Source organism: Sinocyclocheilus rhinocerous, unplaced genomic scaffold, assembly GCF_001515625.1.
Source record: "Sinocyclocheilus rhinocerous isolate Xijiao unplaced genomic scaffold, SAMN03320098_v1.1 scaffold1179, whole genome shotgun sequence".
In the NCBI taxonomy this organism is placed as follows: domain Eukaryota; kingdom Metazoa; phylum Chordata; class Actinopteri; order Cypriniformes; family Cyprinidae; genus Sinocyclocheilus; species Sinocyclocheilus rhinocerous.
In genome coordinates, this window is record NW_015664997.1 from 701267 (window position 1) to 724815 (window position 23549).

A 23549-nucleotide genomic window follows, 5' to 3' on the forward strand; every position below is an offset into this window, starting at 1 on the left:
CTCCCGGCGCTTATTTATACTATAGTCGCACCGGTAGTGACGTCATGGCTGTCGTCGGCCAACGAGTTGGTGTTTTTTCAATTTTTGCTTCAGACACGGGTCACGACGAGGCGTTCCCCCATAGCGACCCCTAGAGGACGCAGTTCGAAGTTCCCCTGAAAGGGAACGTCTCAGGTTACTTATGTAACCATGGTTCCCTGAGTAGGGAACGAGACACTGCGTCCTCTAGGTTTCTTGCCATGCTGCGGACGCAAGCTTCAGACGAAGAAGTGAATGATGTGTGCTCCCGGCACCTATTTATGCTATAGTCGCACCGGTAGTGACGTCATGGCTGTCGCCGGCCAACGAGTTGGTGTTTTTTCAATGTATGCTTCAGACACGGGTCACGACGAGGCGTACCCCATAGCGACCCCTAGAGGACGCAGTTTCTTATTCCCTACTCAGGGAACCATGGTTACATAAGTAACCTGAGACGTTTTTGACTAGTGCCCCCTCAAAAATAGTGCATGACACCCTTGGTTCAAACACATAACGTTATTACCTTAATCTTGAACACAGAGCAGAGGAGAGAGAGTTATGAAAGTTCACGGAGTAGATGAAGCAAAACTAACGCTTTCCATTATGGAGTCAATATAATGCCACATATATATGCAAAATAATAAAGTTTTGCAAAAGAAAATAAAGTTTTGCAAAATAAAGTTTTGCAAACGAAAATAAAGTTTTGCAAACGAAAATAAAAGTATTGAGAAAAAATAAATGTGTTTTTTACAAACAAAAATAAAGAATTGCAAAATATAAATGAAACAGCACAAAAGCAATGATTTTGCAATACATATTTTCCATGGCCATATCTACTAATTTATTTGCAACGCTGCTTTTATTTTGCGTTTCAGTCAAGTTTGAGCTTGCAATACCGTTTTCCCTTTGCGCTTCACGTTTCTGCGCGTCTCGCTTTCTGGCACTGTTTTGACATGGGGGTGGAGTCAAGGGACGGGGGCGTGTACAACAGGCCTGGGCATGCCTCCCTGGAAGTGACGTAATTGGCCCGAGCCGCAGCTCACTGATCCAGGCACCATCGTTGAGCAGAGGCATGCGGGTGGATCGTTTCCTTTTATTCTCTAGCATTAAAACATGCATGTTTTCGTTTTATTAACAAATGCATATGTGTATTAGCAGTGTTTGCTCAAGTTAAAGAAGTTGTTAATTTTGCAATTCTTTATTTTTGTTTGCAAAACTTCTTTTTTTTCTCGCAATACTTCATTTTCTTTTGCAATTCTTTATTTTTGTTTGCAAAAACATTTATTTTTTCTCAATACTTTTTTTTGTCGTTTGCAAAACTTTATTTTCGTTTGCAAAACTTTATTTTCTTTTGCAAAACTTTATTATTTTGCATATATATGTGGCATTATTTTGACTCCATACTTATTACTCATGTAACGTTACACACCCAGACAGGACCAGTCAGACCCGCAGAGCGCTAACTTTTCTTCTTCCCCTCAGTAGTCAGGTGAGGTGACTCAGACATTTTTTTTTTCATTTATCAAACGCCACCCACAGCAGGAAACGGTAAAAAAAAAAAAAAAAAAGCTTATTAGTAAATTCTCCAGACCGGTTTTCATCTGCCACTGATACAAAAACAGTATTACAGCAAGTACTAAAACTTGACCGTCAGGTTTGACTAGACAGGTAACGTATCTTTCACCTGTAGTAAGATTTACATACATCACATTTTCGCTCAGTAGCAAATCCATCAAATCGTATTTCTTAACATACAGCCCGCTAACACGTTTAAATGTGCAGTTATAAAGGTGCGGAAAGCCGTAACTAAATATACAGTGGGTACGGAAAGTATTCAGACCCCCTTAAATTTTTCACTCTTTGTTATATTGCAGCCATTTGCTAAAATCATTTAAGTTAATTTTTTTTCCTCACTAATGTACACACAGCACCCCATATTGACAGAAAAACACAGAATTGTTGACATCTTTGCAGATTTATTAAAAAAGAAAAACTGAAAAATGCTCAGTATTTAGTAGAAGCACCCATTTGATCTAATACAGCCATGAGTCTTTTTGGGAAATATATATATATATATATATATTGTATGGCAAGCCAACAGGGTCAGAATTATGCCAAAGATGAATCGCGTTTACATCCAAAATGCTGTATTTGGCGTCTTTAAAATGGTATGTGACGTCAAACATGTTAGTACAACATTTTGTCTGATAAACTTTATTTTTAGTAGTGCTGTCAAACGATTAATCGCATCCAAAATAAGTTTTTTTTTTACATGTGTGTGTACTGTGTACACATGCATATATACATTTAAGAAAAATGTTTTATATGTAAATATTTTTTTAAATTATATACATGTATGTGTATTTATATAGTATATACCTCATAAATATACACAGTACACACATTTATTGGCTGCATCCGAAAGCTGTAAAAAGCTGCCTTCGGAGGATGCATTCCAAGGTAGGAAGGCATCAAGGCACGTCTGAATCCAAAGTTAGCTTCACTTCCTGTCTCATGAGATACCTTCATCTGATCGATTTTTGAAGGCAGCATAGATGTATCCTTCGCTGCCTTTGATATCCCACAATCCCCTGCGTTCCATTTCATGATGGTTGAGCTAAAAACTAAAGATGCGTAAAAATCTGAAAGTTGCGTTTGCCTGTCAGTTTGTGTGGAAATGTATATTTCTGACTAACTTTTTGCACTTTTGCAAAGTTGTAGCGAGAAATCAGTATTATAGTAATTAAATATCTTAGTTATCACCAAAACTGTTCTATTTTGTTGTAGATCATTAACCGTTACGCTGCCTCAGAAGCCTGTTCGAAATCAGTTTCATGAGGTGCCTTTGTGCAAAAACGTTGCCTGCAAAGTCATTGCCTGATAGGGCAGCAAGTCAGCTGCCTAGGCTTTCGGACGCAGCCAATATGCAAACAAAATGTTTTATTTTGGATGCGATTAATCGTGATTAATCGTTTGACAGCACTCATTTTTAGGGTAGGCGATTTCGGAGAGGCTAGCAATAGCAAGCTAGTGTCTTTAATTAATTTGCTTGGAGCACACACATTCTTCTTTGAAGCTCTTACCAAGAGGAATAGACAGAAACCAGCTGTCAGTTGGTGTACAGTACGCATTTGAGGAAGGTTTCGTGATACACTTGAATGGAATTGCTGGCAGGAGTCCATCATAAGCTTACTCAGAGATGGATGAGTTCACTGTAGGAACAAATGTGTTCAAAAAACTGGAATGGTGATCACAGACATATGAAACCATTTCTATTAAATGTGGTTTAATGTTGACATATGCAACCACGAAATGGCTAAATTGTGAGAAATCGTTGCAAAATTACAAAGAACAGAAACAGACTACAAATATCCTTTAAAAATGTCAACTAATAAAACATACAGCCGGCTTTGGCATGACCACACGCCAAAAATATACTTTTTTTGTTTTGTTTGTTTTCATGAATATACATTTTTACATTCCATTTGAGAATTGCTCTCAACTGTGAGCTGCCCTCCAAAATGATCTTACAATTCATATATATGTGTACAACCATTGTCATAACATACAGCAGATCCAAATGGCTAATATTCTACAAACACAGTATAAAACTATAACTTACATTTCTTTTGATGATTAGAGTACAAGGATACTTTTATAAAGATGAAATTCTCAAAAGATCAATTAAATCGCAGCTTTCTCTCATTTTGCCTTGATGAAATTCAAGTTAATTTATCTGTGCTCTTGGCCAAGGTCTTTTTTAATCCAATAAAATGGGTAGAACAACATTTGGCAGGAATGCTTTGGTAGGTTTTCTGTACCTGATAGTTATTGTTTGGAAGCCCTGTAAAGAATTTAAGGCATTAAAGGGAATACAAGAAAATAATTCAAGAGAACTCTCCTTGAGCTTGCTCGTCTTGTCAGATGCTCCAATTATGGAGTGAAGAATTTGTATTTTTATGTCTTGGTCGGGTTCAGTTCTTCAGTTGTGTGTCGAAAATCCCCAAATCTGAAGATAGTAGGCACGTTTTAGCTTTTAAAAGCAGAGAAAATGTGTGGAAAATGGAGAGGGAAGCTGCAGTTGATCCTTTTGAATCCTCACAAGTTTTTAATGGTCACCAATCAGTCCCAGTGCTCTGACAATAAAAAGATGCCACATTGGGCTACCAAGACTCAACCACTTCATTCTTGTTTCTTAAAACAGGTTACTGCCAATCCCTTAAATGGCACAATAAGAGCATAGACGGAAAGCAGTTTCTTTTCCAATGTGTCCTACAGAGAGGGAGTTGTTCGGTTGGTTCAGTGTTGGAGCATGTTTGAACAGGGTTCATGAGGATCTGGGTTAACACCAGTCAGCTATGTAGTCAAAGTCTGCAAACATCTCCTGCTCGCTGACTGTCAGAACCCTCGGCTCACGAGGTGGAGTCAATATCGGTGCCTCTGAGGTGAATTCATCGTCAAAGTTACTAACATCTTCACGGCCTTTGATAGTCGGCAAAAATGGAGGCCGGGTCTTCTTTGCCAGCAGTGCAGCCCAATCCATATTCTGAGGAAGAATAAACAAATGTGTGGTAAGGAGATTTTCAGTAACATTTGAAAATAAAAAAAAGAGGTTAAACAGATGGCCTACTCTGAAAAACGGATGCCTCTTTACTTCCTCTGCATCTCCTTCCCCAGCGCCAAGGCGCCGCTCTGGATTTCTCCTTAACAACTGGATAAGGAAGAGAATGTTTAAAGCTTATAAACATATAAAGCTTATAAACATAGCTGGTAAATTAAATGGAGAATATAAGTGCCAAAAACGAAGAGTCTTTTCTAATAAAGCTGTGTTGTGATTTTAAGGGTTGCCTTAAACAATAAAATGAGCTGTAGTCTAGGAAAATTGGTTTAACCGTAGCAGGGCACATCCAAACATACCCTTCTCATTATGGAAATGGCTTCTGTGGAGAGGAACCTTGGATAGCGAACTTCATCGTTAACAATACTGTCAAACACCTCCTCTTCATCATCACCAGGGAATGGGGACTGTAGTTAAAATAATATTAAGAATATTTAAGATAATGAAGTACTGGAAAAAATGTCTATTCAAATTCTAATTATTGTAGTTAATAATTACTTAATATGCAATTAGTGTAACTAAATTATGCAATTGCTAATTATGCATTTAAAAATACACACAATTCTTTGTGCCCCCTGACCTGTATGTATATTCACAATTTAAGACTGAAGTATCACGTTCATGTTTTTTTTTAGTTTGCAACCACCACAAGCAACACGCCTAACCACACTGAGAATGGTTCACATGCGATGCAATCTTGCTTTAAAAAAAACAAAAAAAAACAGTTGGATGGAGTGCAACAAAATGGAACAGAATGCAGGAAACCTAAAAAGACGTTTTGCAAAGTTTGAACTGATTGACACACTGTGTTAAAAACATGGTGCCCATAGAGCGAGACGCTGAAAAACAGTGAGACGTCAAATAGCACAGATGGAATGTCTGAACAAGTTCTGTGCGAACGGTCCATTGGTCTACATCAGGCAGGTTGACAAACTCTGTTGCATGGATTGCTGTGGACTGTAAACCAGTGACAGACTTTGGTTCAATTATACAGAAATACTAACAGTTCTCAAGTCACTAAAATTCTAAAGTCACATTTTATGACTTTTTAAAGATTTAAGCCCCGTTCACACCAAGAACGATAACTATTAAGATAACTATAAAGATAACGATATTAGCGTCCACACCAGCGAACGATATCATCCGTTTATTCTAAGCGCACATGCGTCTGCCGCTTTAAATTCTTGTGCTCGTTATAGCAGGATGGATTCTGATTGGCTGTCAATTTTTTTATCGTTCATCAGCTGGGAAAAAATCGTTTTGAAAGTGATTCCAACGATATCGGTCCTCTGTATCGTTATCGTTATAGTTGTGGTGTGAACTATGCTATTCTTTAATATTGAGAACGATTTTTAGAGAAGAGGTTCACCAGGAACGGATGCCGAACACTGTTCACTGTCTCAAAGATCCTCTTCTCACACATGAGGCTGTGGATAGATATTAATATGAAGCGTAAATGGATAGTTGACAAAACATGTCCATTAACATTAACAAACATTTCTTTCTTTCTTTCTGGTTAAGATTTAGATGAGACATACAGTGGTGTGAAAAAGTGTTGGCCCCCTTCCTGATTTCTTATTTTTTTTTGCATGTTTGTCACACTTTAATGTTTCAGATCATCAAAAAAAATTTAAATATTAGTAAAAGATAACACAAGTGAACACAACATGCAGTCACTGTACTTACTTTAGGTGCTATATTTAAGATTTTCTACATCATATTGTCATTCAGTGAGACAAATGCTTTTTTTTTTATATATTTTTTTTAAGTAGTATCATTCCATTTAGTCTGTCAATTAACATGGCCACATTAACTGCATGCATAGTAATTATAACAGAACATACGTTTCAAATTGAATGTTGCCAAATGGAATGTTGGAATGTCAATTGGCCAAATGCATATAATGTTAACAGTGACTACTGATAATGTATGCACATTTCTATATAGGTTATATATACACAGTAATCAACATTTGAAGTGGATCTAAACCTTTCATCAAAGTTGTCATAAAACCAAAACAATCCCCGTTCTTGTCTTAGGACAACTTTGATGAACTTTTCTGATCCACTTCAAATGTTGACTACTGTATATACAGTACATATATAAAAAGTTTGAATTTCATTTTTTAATTGTAGCTTCTTTATTAGAAAGGTAAGACGTGAGAGAAAATTATTGAGGAGAAAATGGAACACTGGAAATCAGGAAATTACAAGTTACAGCAAGTTAGAAAGCTGTTAGCATGAGGACTTACAGTGTCAATCTAAATAAGTTAATCTAAAATCAATTACTGACAACAAATATACATATACATTTATATTAATAAAATTATCTTTAAAATGATCTTAAAGTTTGACAAATTTTCACTGTTTTGCACACTGCCAACTAAAACGTTATTTAAATGGCATTTAAGTAAAATGGACTAAAATGAATGAATGTGACATGCTAAAATACTCACTACACTTTATAAAAAGACAAAAATTGTAAAAACACTCTGTATGGTGGCTCCAACATGTCTAGAGTACAACTCTGACACTTTGGTCTTAATAATAACAGGAAATAAAACAGGAGCAGAACAGTCCCCACTGTATACGATATCTGATGCCTCTACAAATGCTTCAAGCATCGTCATAAGTTGTACATTTATTTGATTTAAACACACATAGATAGCCTTTACCTGTCCACTTCATCCCTTGCAACAATGTCACCTTTCTTCAAAGCTTTAATGGCAAACATTTCTCCAGTGGTCTTGTACTCAGTAAGTAAAACCTGTTGAATAATTAAAGAGATGAAACTGTCTGCAGGAATCACATCACAAGGTGGCAGCATGTAGAGATAATCCTCAATATTACTACACAAACGGTTAATTTACTGTACATTTATGGCGCAATTGCAAATTTTACAGAGCTTGCCTTATTGCATATGTGAAAGCAAGTTTCAGTTTACCTTTCCAAAGTGGCCACGCCCCAGAACAGCGACACATTTGAAGTCTGTCAAACTGAATTGAACTTCCTCTTCTTCCCTAAAGGCATGACCGCACACTTTTGAGCATTTGAATACCATTAATGTATGCATGTTTATATGTAGCCGTGATGTCAGTTATCCAAAAATGGGGAACAAACTACCTTATTTCAGTTTTTCGTTGAACTTCGGTCAGTTCCAGGTCAGGCTGCTCATTTTCAACCAGACTGTCATAATCTGGTTTAGCTACTGTGTTGTTCAGGAATTCAAAGGTCGCTAGGGCATCCTGTAGGCCAGAGGCATTTAAGAGTCAGTACTGCAAGAGAACTCCCCTTATTAATAATACTTGCCTTAAAGGGACAGTTCAGACAAAAATAAAAATGCTGTCATCATATTGTTCCAAACCCATAAGAATGATTGTTGCCCATCAAACACAGAAAGACATGTAGGGCAGGATGCTCAAGCTGTTCTTTAATATACAATCTAAGTGAATGGTGACCAGAGGTAGTCAAGGACCAAAATATGACACCATTAAAGTACCATCTACTTGTGTACCCTCTTACACTAGAGTTCCCAGCACTTACATATTATTGCCCTTTTGTTGGTTTTGATTGCTTCTATTGTCCTCATTTGTAAGTCGCTTTGGATAAAAGTGCCTGCTAAATGACTAAACGTAATATAACATAAATGTAATGTGATTATATTATTGAATATGCCAGTGGTTCTCAACCTTTCTTTATTTACAGGTACTAGGAGTGTCCATAGATTTAAATAAGTAACTAAAACAATTATAAATAAAATGTCAGGATTCCAGAGGTTTTAAGGTTCTTCTAAAGAACCTTAAACCAATAGGTTTTTTTAACCAATTAATTTACACGACTCTTTCCTGTCATTAGTGATACTGGATAATGAAAATGATTTTTAAAGATCTTTTCTCACCATTTCTTCCCAATAAAATATTTTAGGGCTTAGCATAACTATTAAAAGTGCATATCTGTGTTTTAGGATTTGAATCATTTCTGTGACTGTGGCAAAGAAAGCACACATTACAGATGAGATCTCTAGAAATATCCAAAAGTTGTTTAGTTGCTTTTTTAAAGCTTGTTTTGTCTTATTTTAAATTGTTTGAACTCATCTTGAGGCCCCCTTGGAAGTTTGCCAAGGCCCCTAGTGGTTCTCAGTACTCTGGTTGAGAACCACTGGAATATACGCATAATATTCAAATTGAGCAGCTCACATTCACACATTATCTGTTAAAATACAGAACCAACAACATTTGAAATAATTGACATCAAACTTCATATGAAACAACTTGGCATGCCATCTTTAAATAAATGTGAAGGTTGATGAGATTTCTCAAATCTCTTACACCTTCATGTGTATTTAAATAATCTGCTGCCAAGATTATCAGTGAATAATGACTTAAATTTCTTTTCCTCACCCAAAGCTTTCCACCCCACTTCCATTTTCATCCCATCCCCTTTCATTGTATAGAAAAGAATGGTATCAACATTTAGCTAAACTTTTCCTTTTGCGTTCCACAGAAAAAAAAAAGTCAGATGGGTCTGGATCAACATGAGTGAACCATAATATCTTTCAGTTCTGGGTGAACTATTCCTTTAATGCAAACACCCCATTACCTGCACCTCTTTTCCATCTGCGATCTTATCTGGTGAAACATTTTCCTCTATCTCGATGGAGTGCCGTTTTGAGGAAGGGGTGGCTGGTTTGTCAAAGTCTAATTTGGTCACAGTGGGGTCGCTGAAGGAGAGAAGATAAATCATAAAATATCTGGGGTCTGGAAATTTACAAAATAGCTACATTATGGAATGCATACACTGGGATATGGAGCAGGAATGTTAAGTCATCTCATTATCTAAATATAGAGCACCAATTATGTTTCCAGACAGATTAGTCATTGTTTATCAAAGACTGTGGAATAATTTGAGGGCTTTCCGCTTTTTTTAGGAGATGAGTCTTTGTGGTTGAGCTGGAATGAATTGGTACACATATGTACCTGGGTAGGGAGTGGGCGTCTGGGTGGCCGATGGGTACTGTTTCAGAGCTCAATGCTGAGCCCAGATCAGCCTGAGGACTGAATGAGGTATTGATTGACGGAATGGCTCTTCTCACCAATCTGCCCCAGGTGGCGATGTTAATGTTCATCTGAGGGGCACGCAGGAACGTTTTACCTGAGAGGAACAAGGTTTATGTATGAGATGAAGAAAGCAGAAGCAAACTTCTGAACAGCAGATAATATTAGTTCCTAGTGTGCCATTTATGTAGGCACTCTATTAATGCACTGTAGACACAGTTGTTCCAAAAGGTCTAAGATACCTTATTTTAGCAAAATTATGAGACAAGATAGCATTTATCCTTCATGGACAATGCGATCCCAGAATGCTCTGTGACAAGCTCAATGAGAAAGCAAAACCAGGATGGCTGAATATTTGTGAAAGACTGTTCACACCAGGATGAATATTCTGTTGGATAGAACAGTGTGATAAACATATTGCTACTTTTCTATGTGCCACCGACTGTCAGAAACTTAATTAACATGTTCATTCAGCCCGTTTGTAGCTTTTTTCCCCGCATTGCTCTGAACAGACAAATCACATGCAAAAACCAGACCAAATTTACGTGCCAAAACATGTGTTGACGTGACAGGCCTTGAGATAGCCTTATAACATTATTGTGCTGTTAGCTTAGCAAAATGCTAACAGAAAACTTTTGACTTGAGTCTCCCATGCAGAGCACTATTTGTGAGACTGGCACAATTTTGAAACAGAGCTTAAGCCTCTCAACCAGCTATTCACCTTCTATGTTATTAATGGTTCAAAAAAGTTCAAACGAAGGTCAAAGTTCATTCTGACTTCACTGTGTAAACACTGGCCCCACAGCAGTGCAATATTGAACCACAGAACTGTCAAGAGTAGGCTGCTTTATCTAATCTGTTTGAGTGAACTTGTTAAGCCTTCTCAACACTGAAGCATATTTGCCACTTCATAACCTTACCTTGCTGTTTGGAGAAGATTTTCTTTTGCCTTTGTAGTTTAGGTCGCCTCTCAATAACTGGGTTAAAAAACGTAACCTGTATTCAAAGAGGTAGAGATAATCTCAATAAAAATATCCTCTACAGGGCCATCAAACTGGTATATTGCATGTCTGTGTGTGATGACAAAATGAAAGTACCTCAGCAAACAGTGTTCCTTGCGGTTCCAGGTAAAGGCACATGCCATGACGCTGGTTGTCCAGGAAGTCCTCCAGCCGTAAAAACTTAACAGCACACAGCGAGCGCCAGTCTCTCCAGTACACAGCTATCTCCAGCTCACGAGACTACAGGTCAACCAAAAAAGCATTTCGTATCTGATATTAAGTATATATACTAGGGGTGTGCGATATATATCGTCTGCGATAATATCGTAATTGTTGTTTTAACGATGTGCGATTTGACATTATCGAGTATTTTGCAAAAACCATTCAAAACATCCCTACAGAGCGCACGCATACATTACGTGAAGTCTAGACTAGTGTGTGAGCGCATTTAGTGTGTTTTCTTTCACTGCATGATTCAGTCTATTGAAATACATTTAGAATGATCACAAATTCAAGATATGATGGCAGAAAATTTATATATTTATACCACTTCATATAGTTATTCAATTTCACACGAAGAGTGCCGTTTTTCTCCAAAAATTACCATGATTACAAATGTGACATTGAATTCAATAAACAAAAGTTAATTAAGAAACTTACGTTTTAGACACCATATTGCTTGTTTTTGCTCTATTTCGCCAACAAAAATCATTCCGAATACAGCCACAGCGCCGTTTATCGAGATATAATTTTTTGTCAATATCGCACACCCCTAATATATACACACCTTGAAGTGTATAAATACAGCCTTGGTGAGCACAATTATCTTCTTTTAAAAACATTTTAAAAATTCTGTATAGTTTCATTACATTGTTGTATTGAGTGGTTGTCAGGGCTTTGCTATATGGTTGCAAGAAAGCTATGGGTAGTTGCTTGCAAAAACTATACTTCCGATCGCCAAATAATACATAATGAGGACTAGAAGTGCCAGTTAAAAAAATAAAAATAAAAATAATAATCAATATATTAGTTTAAAAAAAATGAATGAATGAATAAATAGAAAATACATTTTTCAAATTGACAAAAGACTTTTAAAAATGTGTTCAACTCAATTAAAACTTAAAATTATAGATAAATGGATCAAAATATAACATTTTAAAATGCCAGTTTATAATTGTATTCAAGAATGCATTGGTCAAGTGCTTTTCTTTCTTAATTTATTGAACAAGTTAAAAATGCCGAACAGTTACCACTTATGAGTATTACTATCATTTTAAAATGCCAGTTTATAATTGTATTCAAGAATGCATTGGTCAAGTGCTTTTCTTAATTTATTGAACAAGTTAAAAATGCCGAACAGTTACCACTTATGAGTATTACTAGTTCACAGCCAATGGTTTGACATGTACAGGCCTTTTACAGGTCTATTCAGAGTCTGTCTGCCATTGCACAACTGCTGATTAGAACTCTCACGTTGCCTTCCATGAGATTAAACGCTTATGCCGTCACATAGCAAAAAGCAAGCCCAAACCCACAGACGTGTGTGTAAATTCATCCAATAATCAACCCTCAAAAATAAATAGAATACAAAGCAAACACAACATCCGCCCATTTCTTAATGTGGAGGAATGGAGATACATTATAAAGGACAAGCTGAAAAAACAGGGAAACAATACTGATTGTGAACTATGAACAATGTCATAAACATAAAAGCAAACTGAGGTTTGCTTGTGTTGAGAGTGACTCAATAACAAACATATAGGGAAAGGGAGAGATTTATGTATGTGAGAGTGAAGAGATTATGAACGATGACTTCTGATCTGCCTTGTCTGAGTTTCCATAAGAACTGGGTCAAATCTGGGATTAACATTTCCAAAGGTAATTGAGAGCGGCTGGAATGGAGAGCATGTGTGTATATGTGTGCTCATCTACTCATGTGTCGAGAGGATTATGGGATATGACTGTGGTTTGACAAGTGTGTTTTATGCAATTTCTCATGCATTACCCTGTCAAGTTCCAGCGTGAACTTCTGGTCCCAAGATTGGTTGCTAACTGGCTTCCAATGGGTCTGTCCCACAACTGTGTTGTCCAGCTTCAGAACGGCACTGATTTCATCTGTCATAACAGTACAAAACAACTCTTAAGCTATTACTTTAGAACAGAAACATGAATTAGGGATTTGTATTTAATACATTGATTTAATGCAATTTATTATTTAAAAAGCTGTGATGAAAATAAAAATACACCCAAAGACATTAGTCAGCATATGATCAAAATAATAATAAAAAAACAGACTATAAAAAAAACAAACAAAAACAAATACATAAACTATAAAAAATAAATAAAAATAGATTCTTTGATTCCATGTTTTTGAAAAGACAGTGAGATTATCTAAGCAAATGTTGATATATGCTATTAAGTGTGATAATTCAGTTATTAATCATGTAATGAATCGGTAGCAATTGAATTAAATGTAAAACAGTAATAAATTAAATTAAATGTTTTTAATTGACTGACAGTCCTACTACCCAAATCCATCTAAAAGTTTGGGGTTGGCAAGATTTTTTTTTAATGTAGCATAAAGTCTCTTATGCTCATCAAGACAGCATTTGTTTGATCAAAAATACAGTAAAACAGTAACATTGTGAAATTTACAATTACAAATTTAAAAGTAACTGTTCTCTGTTTTAAAAATGTAATGTATTCATGTGATGCCAAAACTGAATTTTCAGCATCATTACTCCAGTCTTCAGTCTCACATGATCCTTCAGAAATCATTCTAATATGCTGATTTGGTACTCAAGAAACATTTCTTTTTATATCATCACAGTTGAAAAAAAGCTGTGCTGCTTAATATTTTTGTGGAAGCTGTAATACATTTTTTAGGATTCTTAGAAAAATATAAAGCTCAAAATAACAGCATTCCTTTTAAAAAAAAAGATCTTTTATAACATCAATGTCTTTACAGCCACTTCAATCAATTTAAAGTGTCCTTGTTGAATAAAAAGTAGTTATTTCTTTAAAACAAAAAAACATCATACTGACAAACTTTTGAATGGTAATGTATTCACTTGCACTCCAAGTCAGAACAAGTGTTGTTTTCCATATAAAATAACACTGTATAGAATAAAAGTATAATCACGGCAGAGACGATGAGTGAAGATGGAAAAAGATGGCAAATTGCAGCATTTCACTTTGTAAACACAGTCTAGCGTTTTTGAATTTAGTTAAAAATTTTGGCAACTCTTATTTGTTCTGCTTCACAATGAATTTTTATATCATCACAGTTGAAAAAAAGCTGTGCTGCTTAATATTTTTGTGGAAGCTGTAATACATTTTTTAGGATTCTTAGAAAAATATAAAGCTCAAAATAACAGCATTCCTTAAAAAAAAAAAGATCTTTTATAACATCAATGTCTTTACAGCCACTTCAATCAATTTAAAGTGTCCTTGTTGAATAAAAAGTAGTTATTTCTTTAAAACAAAAAAACATCATACTGACAAACTTTTGAATGGTAATGTATTCACTTGCACTCCAAGTCAGAACAAGTGTTGTTTTCCATATAAAATAACACTGTATAGAATAAAAGTATAATCACGGCAGAGACGATGAGTGAAGATGGAAAAAGATGGCAAATTGCAGCATTTCACTTTGTAAACACAGTCTAGCGTTTTTGAATTTAGTTAAAAATTTTGGCAACTCTTATTTGTTCTGCTTCACAATGAAACGGTGAAGTACAATGGCCATTCAAGATTGTAAGGAATGATATTAACTTGGATTTTCAACACGCATTTAAAAAAATTTTAAATTAAAGCCACTCAACTGGACAGATCATCGGACTTGGAGAGGGTTCGGCTGCTGCCAGATTTGTTCTTGTTTCCTCGGCTCATAAATGAGGAGCGTGCCTCACTGGGGCTCCAGCCAGGCAGAGAAACAGATGCTGTCTTAGAGCGACCTGGGACGTTCTCCAGGAGGTCCTGACAGCCCATGAGCCTCACGTCTAATGTGCCTGTACATTATACAACAGAAACCCATCTCAGAGCCAAAGTTCTGTGTGATCTGAGATGTAAATCACCAAACACATCTATTCTGATTAACACAAGATAATAAGTGTGCAAGCAATTGTAAATGTATATTTCATGACACATGAAGTGGTTATAGAGCATATATGGAAAGCACTACGAGTCTATAATGGTAACGTAAGCGCTCTCATTCTCCTTCAGAGTGAAGGTCAAAGTTGTGTGTGATAAAGCCAAGGGAGGGGGAAGGGACCACTGAGGCCAAGTGCGTTGACAGTGTGAAAATTTGAATGTAGTTCTTACATGCCTAAACTGGACAGCTGTTGCCCCTCTCAAACAGGGCTGAATGCACAGTACCATGTGTTGTGAAAAAGGACTAGAGAGCCTATTCACACTGGGAGTGAATATTGGCAGTGAACAAGACTATAAATTGAATCAATGAATTCCCATGGATCTATTCATGGAGATGAATTTTCCCCCATGTATAGGTTGATTTTTATTTTTACTTTTTCCAACGCCATCTACCAATAAAATTTAAATTTGTGTGAAACTGGCAGAATTTTCCCCCCATGTATAGGTTGATTTTTATTTTTACTTTTTCCAACGCCATCTACCAATAAAATTTAAGCATATGGATTTTGTCCTATATACTCCAGTACAATTGGGGGTGCTATTTTATCACCTAGCACTGAACAATAAAAGAAGACTCTTTCTTATAGTGGAATATTTGCTTTCTCTTTTTTTTTTTTTTCAAGTTGGTTTACTAACCTTTAAATGAATAGTTCCCCCAAAAATGAAAGTTCTGTCATCATTTACTCACCCTCGTGTTATCTGAAACCCATAACTTTTGTTCAAAACACAAATGAAGATATTATTAAAACCTGAAAGACTGAAATACTCCCAAAACTTTGATGCTTCAAAAGTTCATAAAGAGATCATAAAAGTTATTCATGTGAATCGCAGTGTAGTCTTTATATGATTAATATAATTTATATATATATGAAACAGATTTAATTTAGGCTTTGATTCACATATAAACATTGATCAATGCACATACATTGAGTACATCAAACATGATCAATGGCAGTTCAAACATACTTGCTTAACGTGCGACAACAAACACCATTGGTTCTTGTGCAACAAGCGAGCACCTTTGAGCTTCCATTGACCATATCTGATGTGCATTGATCAATATTTTATTTGAATAAAAGCTATGAATCCTCAATTCATAAGGATTACTTTTACAAGCTCTTTATGAACTTTTTGAAGCATCACAGTTTTGGTGGAATGGACTTTCAATGGAGGCACAGAAATCTCTTAATTTGGGTTTTGAAGATGAACCTCTATGTTTTATGAATGGCAGACGATCCAAAAAAAATGCATTGCGCCACTCCAGGTGAAGTAAATTTGGTTTTCAGACAAATATTTGGTGAAAAATGGTTTTGTTTTGTGATTCACTTCATTTCTGCACTTTGCTCCCAGTACAAATAGGTTTGAACTCTGTTACAAGCTGTCATTTCTAAAACCAATCTAAAATGGGAACAGTAAATACTGTGTGACTGTACGGATTTAGTTTTGTTACCGGTCAGAGCAGCAGGTTTGGCCACAGTGCTGTACTTGTTGCTGGTGGACATGATGCTATGGCGGGGACTGAGAGGTGGGGAAGACACCATTGCTAACTCCTCCATAATCAGGTTGCTCTTCGGGTGATTTTTGGGCAGCTCACTGAGTCTCTGCTCCAGAGAGAACTTCAGAAGGTCTAGCTTCTGACTGGACTCATTCAAGCGGGCTTGAGCCTGCAAGAAAGTTAGACAGTGCTTACAACTGCATACAGACATAAATACTCACATTTTGAATGTGACAGTGCTGCCTCCGAGAACAAGGATTCAAATTTCTCTGTGACAAATGGTCTTATACCAGAAACTGCTGTAGATGATGTTTTTTATTACTATTATTATAAAATAATAATTGTAATACACTGTAAAAAATGACCGTGAATTTGACGGTAAAAGACTGTAAAAATGCTTATGGTAAAATTCTGGCAACCACAGCTGCCGGTTTTTTACTGTAAATTTTACGGATTTTTTTTTACAGTGTACTTTAAAATAATAATTATGGTAAAATACTGTGAAATAATAATTTCACAGTATTTTACCGTAATTATTATTTTAAAGTACACTGTAAAAAAAAATCCGTAAAATTTACGGTTATTTTTTTAATAAATACTTTATTTTTTTGTTTTATTTTACAGTACAATAGTACTATTTCAATATATTTATTTTATAATTTTTTTTAAAGAAGCACAACAAAAATCTGAAATACTATTATAAGTTTTTCCAAACCATTCAATCCTAAAAGGATTGTTCCCATGAAAATGTCTTCAGAGTGAAGTCAGTTTTTCAGCTTTCATAAAATTATTTTTATTTTCTATTCAGATCAGATGTTCATCCCATTCATTCCAAATTAATTAATTCTTTCAAAATAGAGCTATTCAAATCATGTGGAGAAAATTCTTGTCTTTTTCTATTCGCAATATCACAGAAAAGCAACACTTTGCAATATCAGTTTTCTCCGATATCGTGCAGCCCTAAAATGAACCTCTACCAGGTGAGCAAACAGGAACATCTTCAAATACATGATTCAGAGGCACACACATTTCTTTCAGTGGCCAGTATTCTGATTGACTGCTATCATGCGAAACTAGCTTGAATGCTTTTCGCTGCATATGGAGTCTATCGTTGTCAAAGAAAGCTGCTTCCTGTCAGGTAGCAGGTGTGACATTTTTATGTGTTGTATTACAAAACAAATCACTTAAAACACATTTTAAAATGAAAATTAATTCCAACAGACAGGAAACTGACAACAGAAATAAAACAAGTTTTACAGACCATTTAACCATCCTGAGTCATACCACAATTATGGTGTAAAGTGAGAAAAGCTGTAAACATTTGGCCCCAGAGGCAATTAAAAGTGCATCATTAAATGAATAACTGGATTAAATAGATGCAGACATGAAAGTGTTTATATGAAGCACAGGAAAATGATAAGGAGCGACTATAAAAATCATTACAATTTAGAAATGGAGCCGACCTCTGAATGAGCTTTCTTCTCCGTCACTTTCCCTGTTCCCAGCAGTTTCATCACATTCTTGGCACCTTCTGCCACAGCAGACTCGATCCGGAAGTGATGTCGGAGCTCTTCTATCCTCAGGTCCAGAGGACTGATTATAGGCTTGCTTGAAGTCACTGCAAACATCAGATTTATGTTTTATAACCACACTCCTGCCCATTTAAATCGCAAATCACAGATATAATTACAGAGGAAATCAGCTAGACCACATACCGTCATTGTTCTCATAGTTCATCTCGCTGGTCTGGCTGGCTTTGAGAATCTGCATTCGAATGAACTCTATCTTTGTCTTGCTGTCTTGAAGCATCTGTTGAGCTGCAGCGAGCAGTTTGCGGTCCTACAGATGAAGACACAGGAGGAAAATAAAAACAGAAGAGGAGTTCAGAAACGAACAGAGGAATAAAATATGCACAAACGGCACTTTATAATGACAAGTATTTCTTAATGCAGATCCACAGTTCATAAAATAAAAGATACAAATATAAACAGAAAAGGAGATATACACCTTCAAATAAATGTTGTTCTTTTGAATTTCTATTCATAAAACAATCCTAAAAAAAAATTCTTCTTAATATTTTTGTGGAAAGAGTGATACAACTGCACAACACTGGTAATAATAAGAAATTATTATTGAGTACCAATATTAAAATGATTTCTGAAGGATCCTGTGACACTGAAGACTGAAGTAATGGGTGTTTAGCTCTGCCATCCCAGGAATAACTTATTCAAAATACAAGTTGTTTTAATTAGTAATAATATTTCACAATATTACTATATTTTTAATCAAATAAATGCAGCCTTTGTGAGCATTAGAGATTTTAAAAAGATTAAAATAATCGTATAGACTCCAAACTTTGGAACAGTAGTGCACAAATCAAGATTTCATTTCATTTCTATTTAAATGTACATAAAGTAATGATTGCTTTATATATTTCAATATTTCACAACCGATTACTATGCAGCACTCATGGTCTTATTGTTTGCATGTCAGGGACTACATCCTCAAGCAAGCAGAAGGAAAACAATGGTATACAGCCCTAAATATTTTAACATTAAATCACATTATTTTGTATTTAACACATTAAGTTCCCTTTTGAGGCAGCCTAAAAATTCCTTTAAACATATCCTTAAACACTTGTCACTTTTGACAACCCTAAAAATTGATTTCATAAAAATGTGTTCTGATTTTTTTTAAATGCATTACTGTTTATAAAAAATGGTCCTTGAGGCCTAACTGTATTGTGAACATAGTCACACTTGAAGGAGCTGCCTGGCATACCAAACACTCTTTAGTTGTAACTACATTCACAATATACTATAGCATGGCCTCTCATACCTTAATCTTAATTCATATTCTTAATATTTCTCACATTTTTTTTAAAGTGAAACCCACAAATTAAAAACAAAGCCATACATAATGTGTTTGAAGTGTAAAGAGATATTTCCTTGTCACACCAAGTATTCAAGTCTAGTGACTGTGAGTCAGGAACCTCTATGGACTAAACTTCCTGTAAGCAGCCATTAGAGGCTGACTTTACCTTAGAGGCCTTTCCTCCGGATATCTAAAGCAGCTGGGAACCTGCATACAGGACTCACCACTTCAAAAAAAAAAAAAAAATCCAGTTGTTTTGTGTGTTGTTTTTTTTCCACAGTCCAACCAATGGTGCGAGTTTGGGAAGGGACTACCTGTTTGGCCTAGCATTGGAAGACACAGAGTTAGCAATTCCGTTTGGTGCCACAAGTGGCGCAAAAAAGGCACCTTTGAAATTCTTGAACGGAGCAGTCGTGGGCTTAATCAGTGCGAGTCAAATGAAGTCATGTGCCGTAGTGCTGAGTATGTTTTTCTGCTAAATCACCAAAAAGACTGCTGATTTAACAGAACTCAGAACATCTTAGATGCTAATTTTAGCCACAGAGCCTCTTTAATTAACAGCGTCGTTCTTGATAAAAGGGAGAAAAGGAGGGTCAGACACTCTAGACCGAAGCCAAGCCATACCATGAGAACGATTCTGCTGATACATTTATGTTTTGAAACACACTACATGTATAGTAACTAGCACCAAAGCCCGATTTCCTGAGGGGGAGGGTGGAGAAACATAACTGAACTGTTCTATTCCAGTTCTCCTTAATGTCAGCTGCACCCTAGGGGGTTACAACCATGACATTGGCATATGTGTATAAATGAGTCTAGTCTGGCTTCCTTTACCTCTTTTGGAAATAGGAGAGGAGATTTCACTCAATTTTAGGACATGTTTGCTAACATCGGTTTTAATTTCTTGGGATGAATCTTCTCTCTCAAGATCTTTAAGAGATCAAACGGCTTATCCTCTCTGGGAGCAAAAGCAAAGCACAGTATTTAGTGTAATATAAAGACGACGTGTATTTTTGAAATACTTTTCATATTCCAGCTTAATATGTAGAGGTTACAAGTTTTTCACTTTAAGGTTGATTTAACTGAAAAATGTAAACACAGTGGCGCCATCAGAACATTCTAAACAGCCCAACACTGCATTTGCTCAAGTGGTATGAGTCTGGGGCAGGACTACTTAATGGCAAAATGTGGGAATGTTTTTTGGAAATGGACCTTATTATTCTTGCAATTTTGCTTTGTAACAACACACAAAAAAAAGAGATTCCATGTCCATGTAAATAACTGTTTGTACCACAAGCAAATGCATTAGTCTACACAAACCACATACCACAGATCCTTTAAAGGCAGACTACTACCTTGGAAGAGCCGTTGGAATACATCTGAATCATATTTTCCGCTCCTTGTTTCACTTTGAGCTCGATGTCGGCCTGTTTCTTCAGAGCGGCCAGTCTGCTACTGTTGGTGGATGTCCGAGCTTCACTCTTGGGGGTGTCTGGGGTTAGCGGGTACTCTGACATTGAACAAATACAAATCGACATCAAAGAGTTAACAAAACACTAAAACAACAATACAGCATGTTGGGAATGTTGGAGAAATGACACTAAACATATGAGCAGGAAACACACAAGATTAGTGAACCCACACTTGATCCTTTAGTGCAGGTAGAAAATGCTAAATGCAGGACAGCTAGCATTAGCACGCTGTCATTTTTATGAAAGTAAACCACAAACAACTACACTGAAAAATAAAATGTGGCTGATGTGGCAGATGATGCTGAAAGCTTTGTTTTTGTTTGAAAACCTTTAGATAAAGGTCTTACAAAGCCAGGCTTTTAACTAAACGGCAAAAGGTCCAGTCCAGTCCACATTATAGGTAATTCTAGCCACCTACTTACAAGAAGACATAAATGATTTAAGGATTAGCTCACATCCAGAATTTTTTTAAAAAATCAGATAATTTACTCACCCCTATGTCATACAAGATGTTCATGTCTTTCTGTCTTCAGTCGCAAAAAAATTAAGTTTTTTGAGGAAAACATTCCAGGATTTTTCTCCATATAATGGATGGTGGCCAATGGGTTGAAGGTCTAAATTGCAGTTTCAATGCAGCTTCAAAGGGCTCTACACAATCCCAGCCGAGGAATAAGGGTCTTATCAAGCAAAACGATCTGTTATTTTCAAAAAAAGAACAAGAAAAATGTATATACTTTAACCACAAATGCACGTCTTGCACTAGCTCTGCGTTGCGCGTCCGCAAATTCAAGCATTACGTAAACACGTTGGAAAGGCCATGCACAGTTAGCTCTTCATCTGTGTACTCCGGTTCAAAAAGGTAGGGTAGGGCGAAAAACTCAATCTCATTTTCTCCTCCAACTTCAAAATCGTCCAACATCGTTGTTTTACCTTTTTTGTAAAGGGCATTTGACTTTCTTTGCATGTTCGCTTTGTAAACACTGGGTCGGTACTTCTGCCTATGTCATGCTTGACCTTTCCAACGTGACTACATAATGCGTGAGGTGGGTGAAATGTGACATGCAATACTAAATCTACGGTTTAAAATATGTTACTAATTAGCTATTAGACATGCGGCTTATATTACCCGATATCAATGGACTATATGTACCGTTTTTAATAATATAGACAGTTTAATGATGGATTTGTCACACCACACAGGACTATTTAAAATGTATTAAAAACATGAAACAATAACTAAAATACACTTAAAATTCATTGTTCCTTATCTTGATCTTGTTAATTAAAAAAAGGTCAATTGATAGGTTAAGTTCTACCCTCAACTACCCTCACACGAAATATGCAAATGTATAGCTCTTTGTTATTATAAACTATTTAAATGACTGCCAGTCATTACTGTATCAAGACTAGCTAGATAATACTGCTGTAGTTTGACTATTAAGCAGGCCTGTACATAAAACCATGCTTAAATGCACAAATCTAATAATTTGACAGATGAAAAAATATGTAATTTGACCTTGTTAGAAATAGACAAAACAAGAATGCAATTAATTCCTCTAAGGAGAAGACAACTCCCTGCATGAATCACATGTTGGGAATTCCCATGTATTCCTTCTTTGTACTTGATTGCAAAGTGATTATTTCAGATTTCTTAGTAACACACACACATAGAGAGTATCAGAATTCAGAATATTCCTATATAAATGTTTGTTCACTTTGCTATTGTCTTATGGAAATAATGGAGATGTTCACTTGCACCATCAACATATATTTCACATATTCCATTTCACTTATTCTGCACAATAATTTAAGAAAACATTCTTATTCATGTCCTGTTAAAATATAAGCATGCAAAACCAACTGAGTGCATCACAAAAAAGTGTCACGGACAAGTTTATAGTGCCTTCCTTTACAGTTTTATACACTGAATTAATACATTTAAATGTTCCTTATCTTGACACAGGTTAGAAGACTATATTTCAGATTTGAAAAGAAAAAAATAGATTGTACATGTATTTTTGCTGTTTACATTCTTGCAACAACATTCAATCTGTATCTGATATTAATACTGCATTTATAGTAGTATCTTGCCACAATGCACATTTGAAGAATTGAATGCATACTGAACTACTGTACACTGACAAATGAAGAACTTCTGGTAGAGAACAGCACTAACAAATATGAAGGTCATGGGTTCAATTCTCAAGAAAATGCATAAAGTAAACGGACATGAAGTATTCACTTTGGAATGAAGTAGTGGTACTTATGACTTTAGTATTACAACTTCAAAACAAAAATCAAGAAATGTAAATGGGAATTCTTCAGCTAATCATACTGAGATTTAGGGTATTCATATAACTTTATCTAGAAGAATAACTCCTATTTGTAAACACTTAAAACTTCCTGGAGTTTGGTGAGCGAATCACTGAATCAAGGAAAGCGGAAACCAACTGCCTGCAAGTTTGCAACATACAATTTGACTAGTTCCTACATATCTGAAAAGCTGAAAATGGATAGCAGCAATATATACACAAATAAATAACATAACATTATGGCTTTTATAAACACACACAGTACAGTGATTCAATGAAGCATTTGTGAAACTAACCAGTAGGGGTGGGAATCGCAGGCTACCTCACGATACGATCTGAATCACGATACATGGCTCACGATATGATAATATCGAGATACAGCGATTCTGCGATAATCGATATATTGCTAGACAATTCTATAATGATACATCACGATATCTGTCTAACTATGAAAACAAAATGCCTGTGAAAAGGTTAAGTGCAAGTTTTCTCTCTTTATTCAAGCCCAAACTGTTAGAAAGCAGCACAAAAGTTCTGTAAATCAAATTTAACAT

The 23549-nt window shown here is 35.8% G+C and overlaps 1 protein-coding gene across 1 annotated transcript; it reads right to left on the reverse strand.

Annotated features, from left to right (window-relative positions):
* Positions 1–3287: 3287 nt before the first annotated feature.
* Positions 3288–20728, reverse strand: LOC107730688 (serine/threonine-protein kinase N2-like). The gene is made up of 18 exons (XM_016541565.1): positions 20567–20728; positions 18053–18176; positions 17801–17955; positions 16293–16506; positions 14515–14700; positions 12696–12805; positions 10787–10930; positions 10610–10685; positions 9612–9786; positions 9235–9355; positions 7759–7880; positions 7580–7655; positions 7311–7402; positions 5984–6063; positions 5438–5475; positions 4936–5043; positions 4649–4729; positions 3288–4564 (listed from the first exon to the last, which is right to left on the reverse strand). Exons 1-18 carry the CDS (start codon positions 20726–20728, stop codon positions 4361–4363), a joined length of 2268 nt encoding a protein of 755 aa, XP_016397051.1. The 3' UTR covers positions 3288–4360.
* Between the last annotated feature and the right edge of the window lie 2821 nt (positions 20729–23549).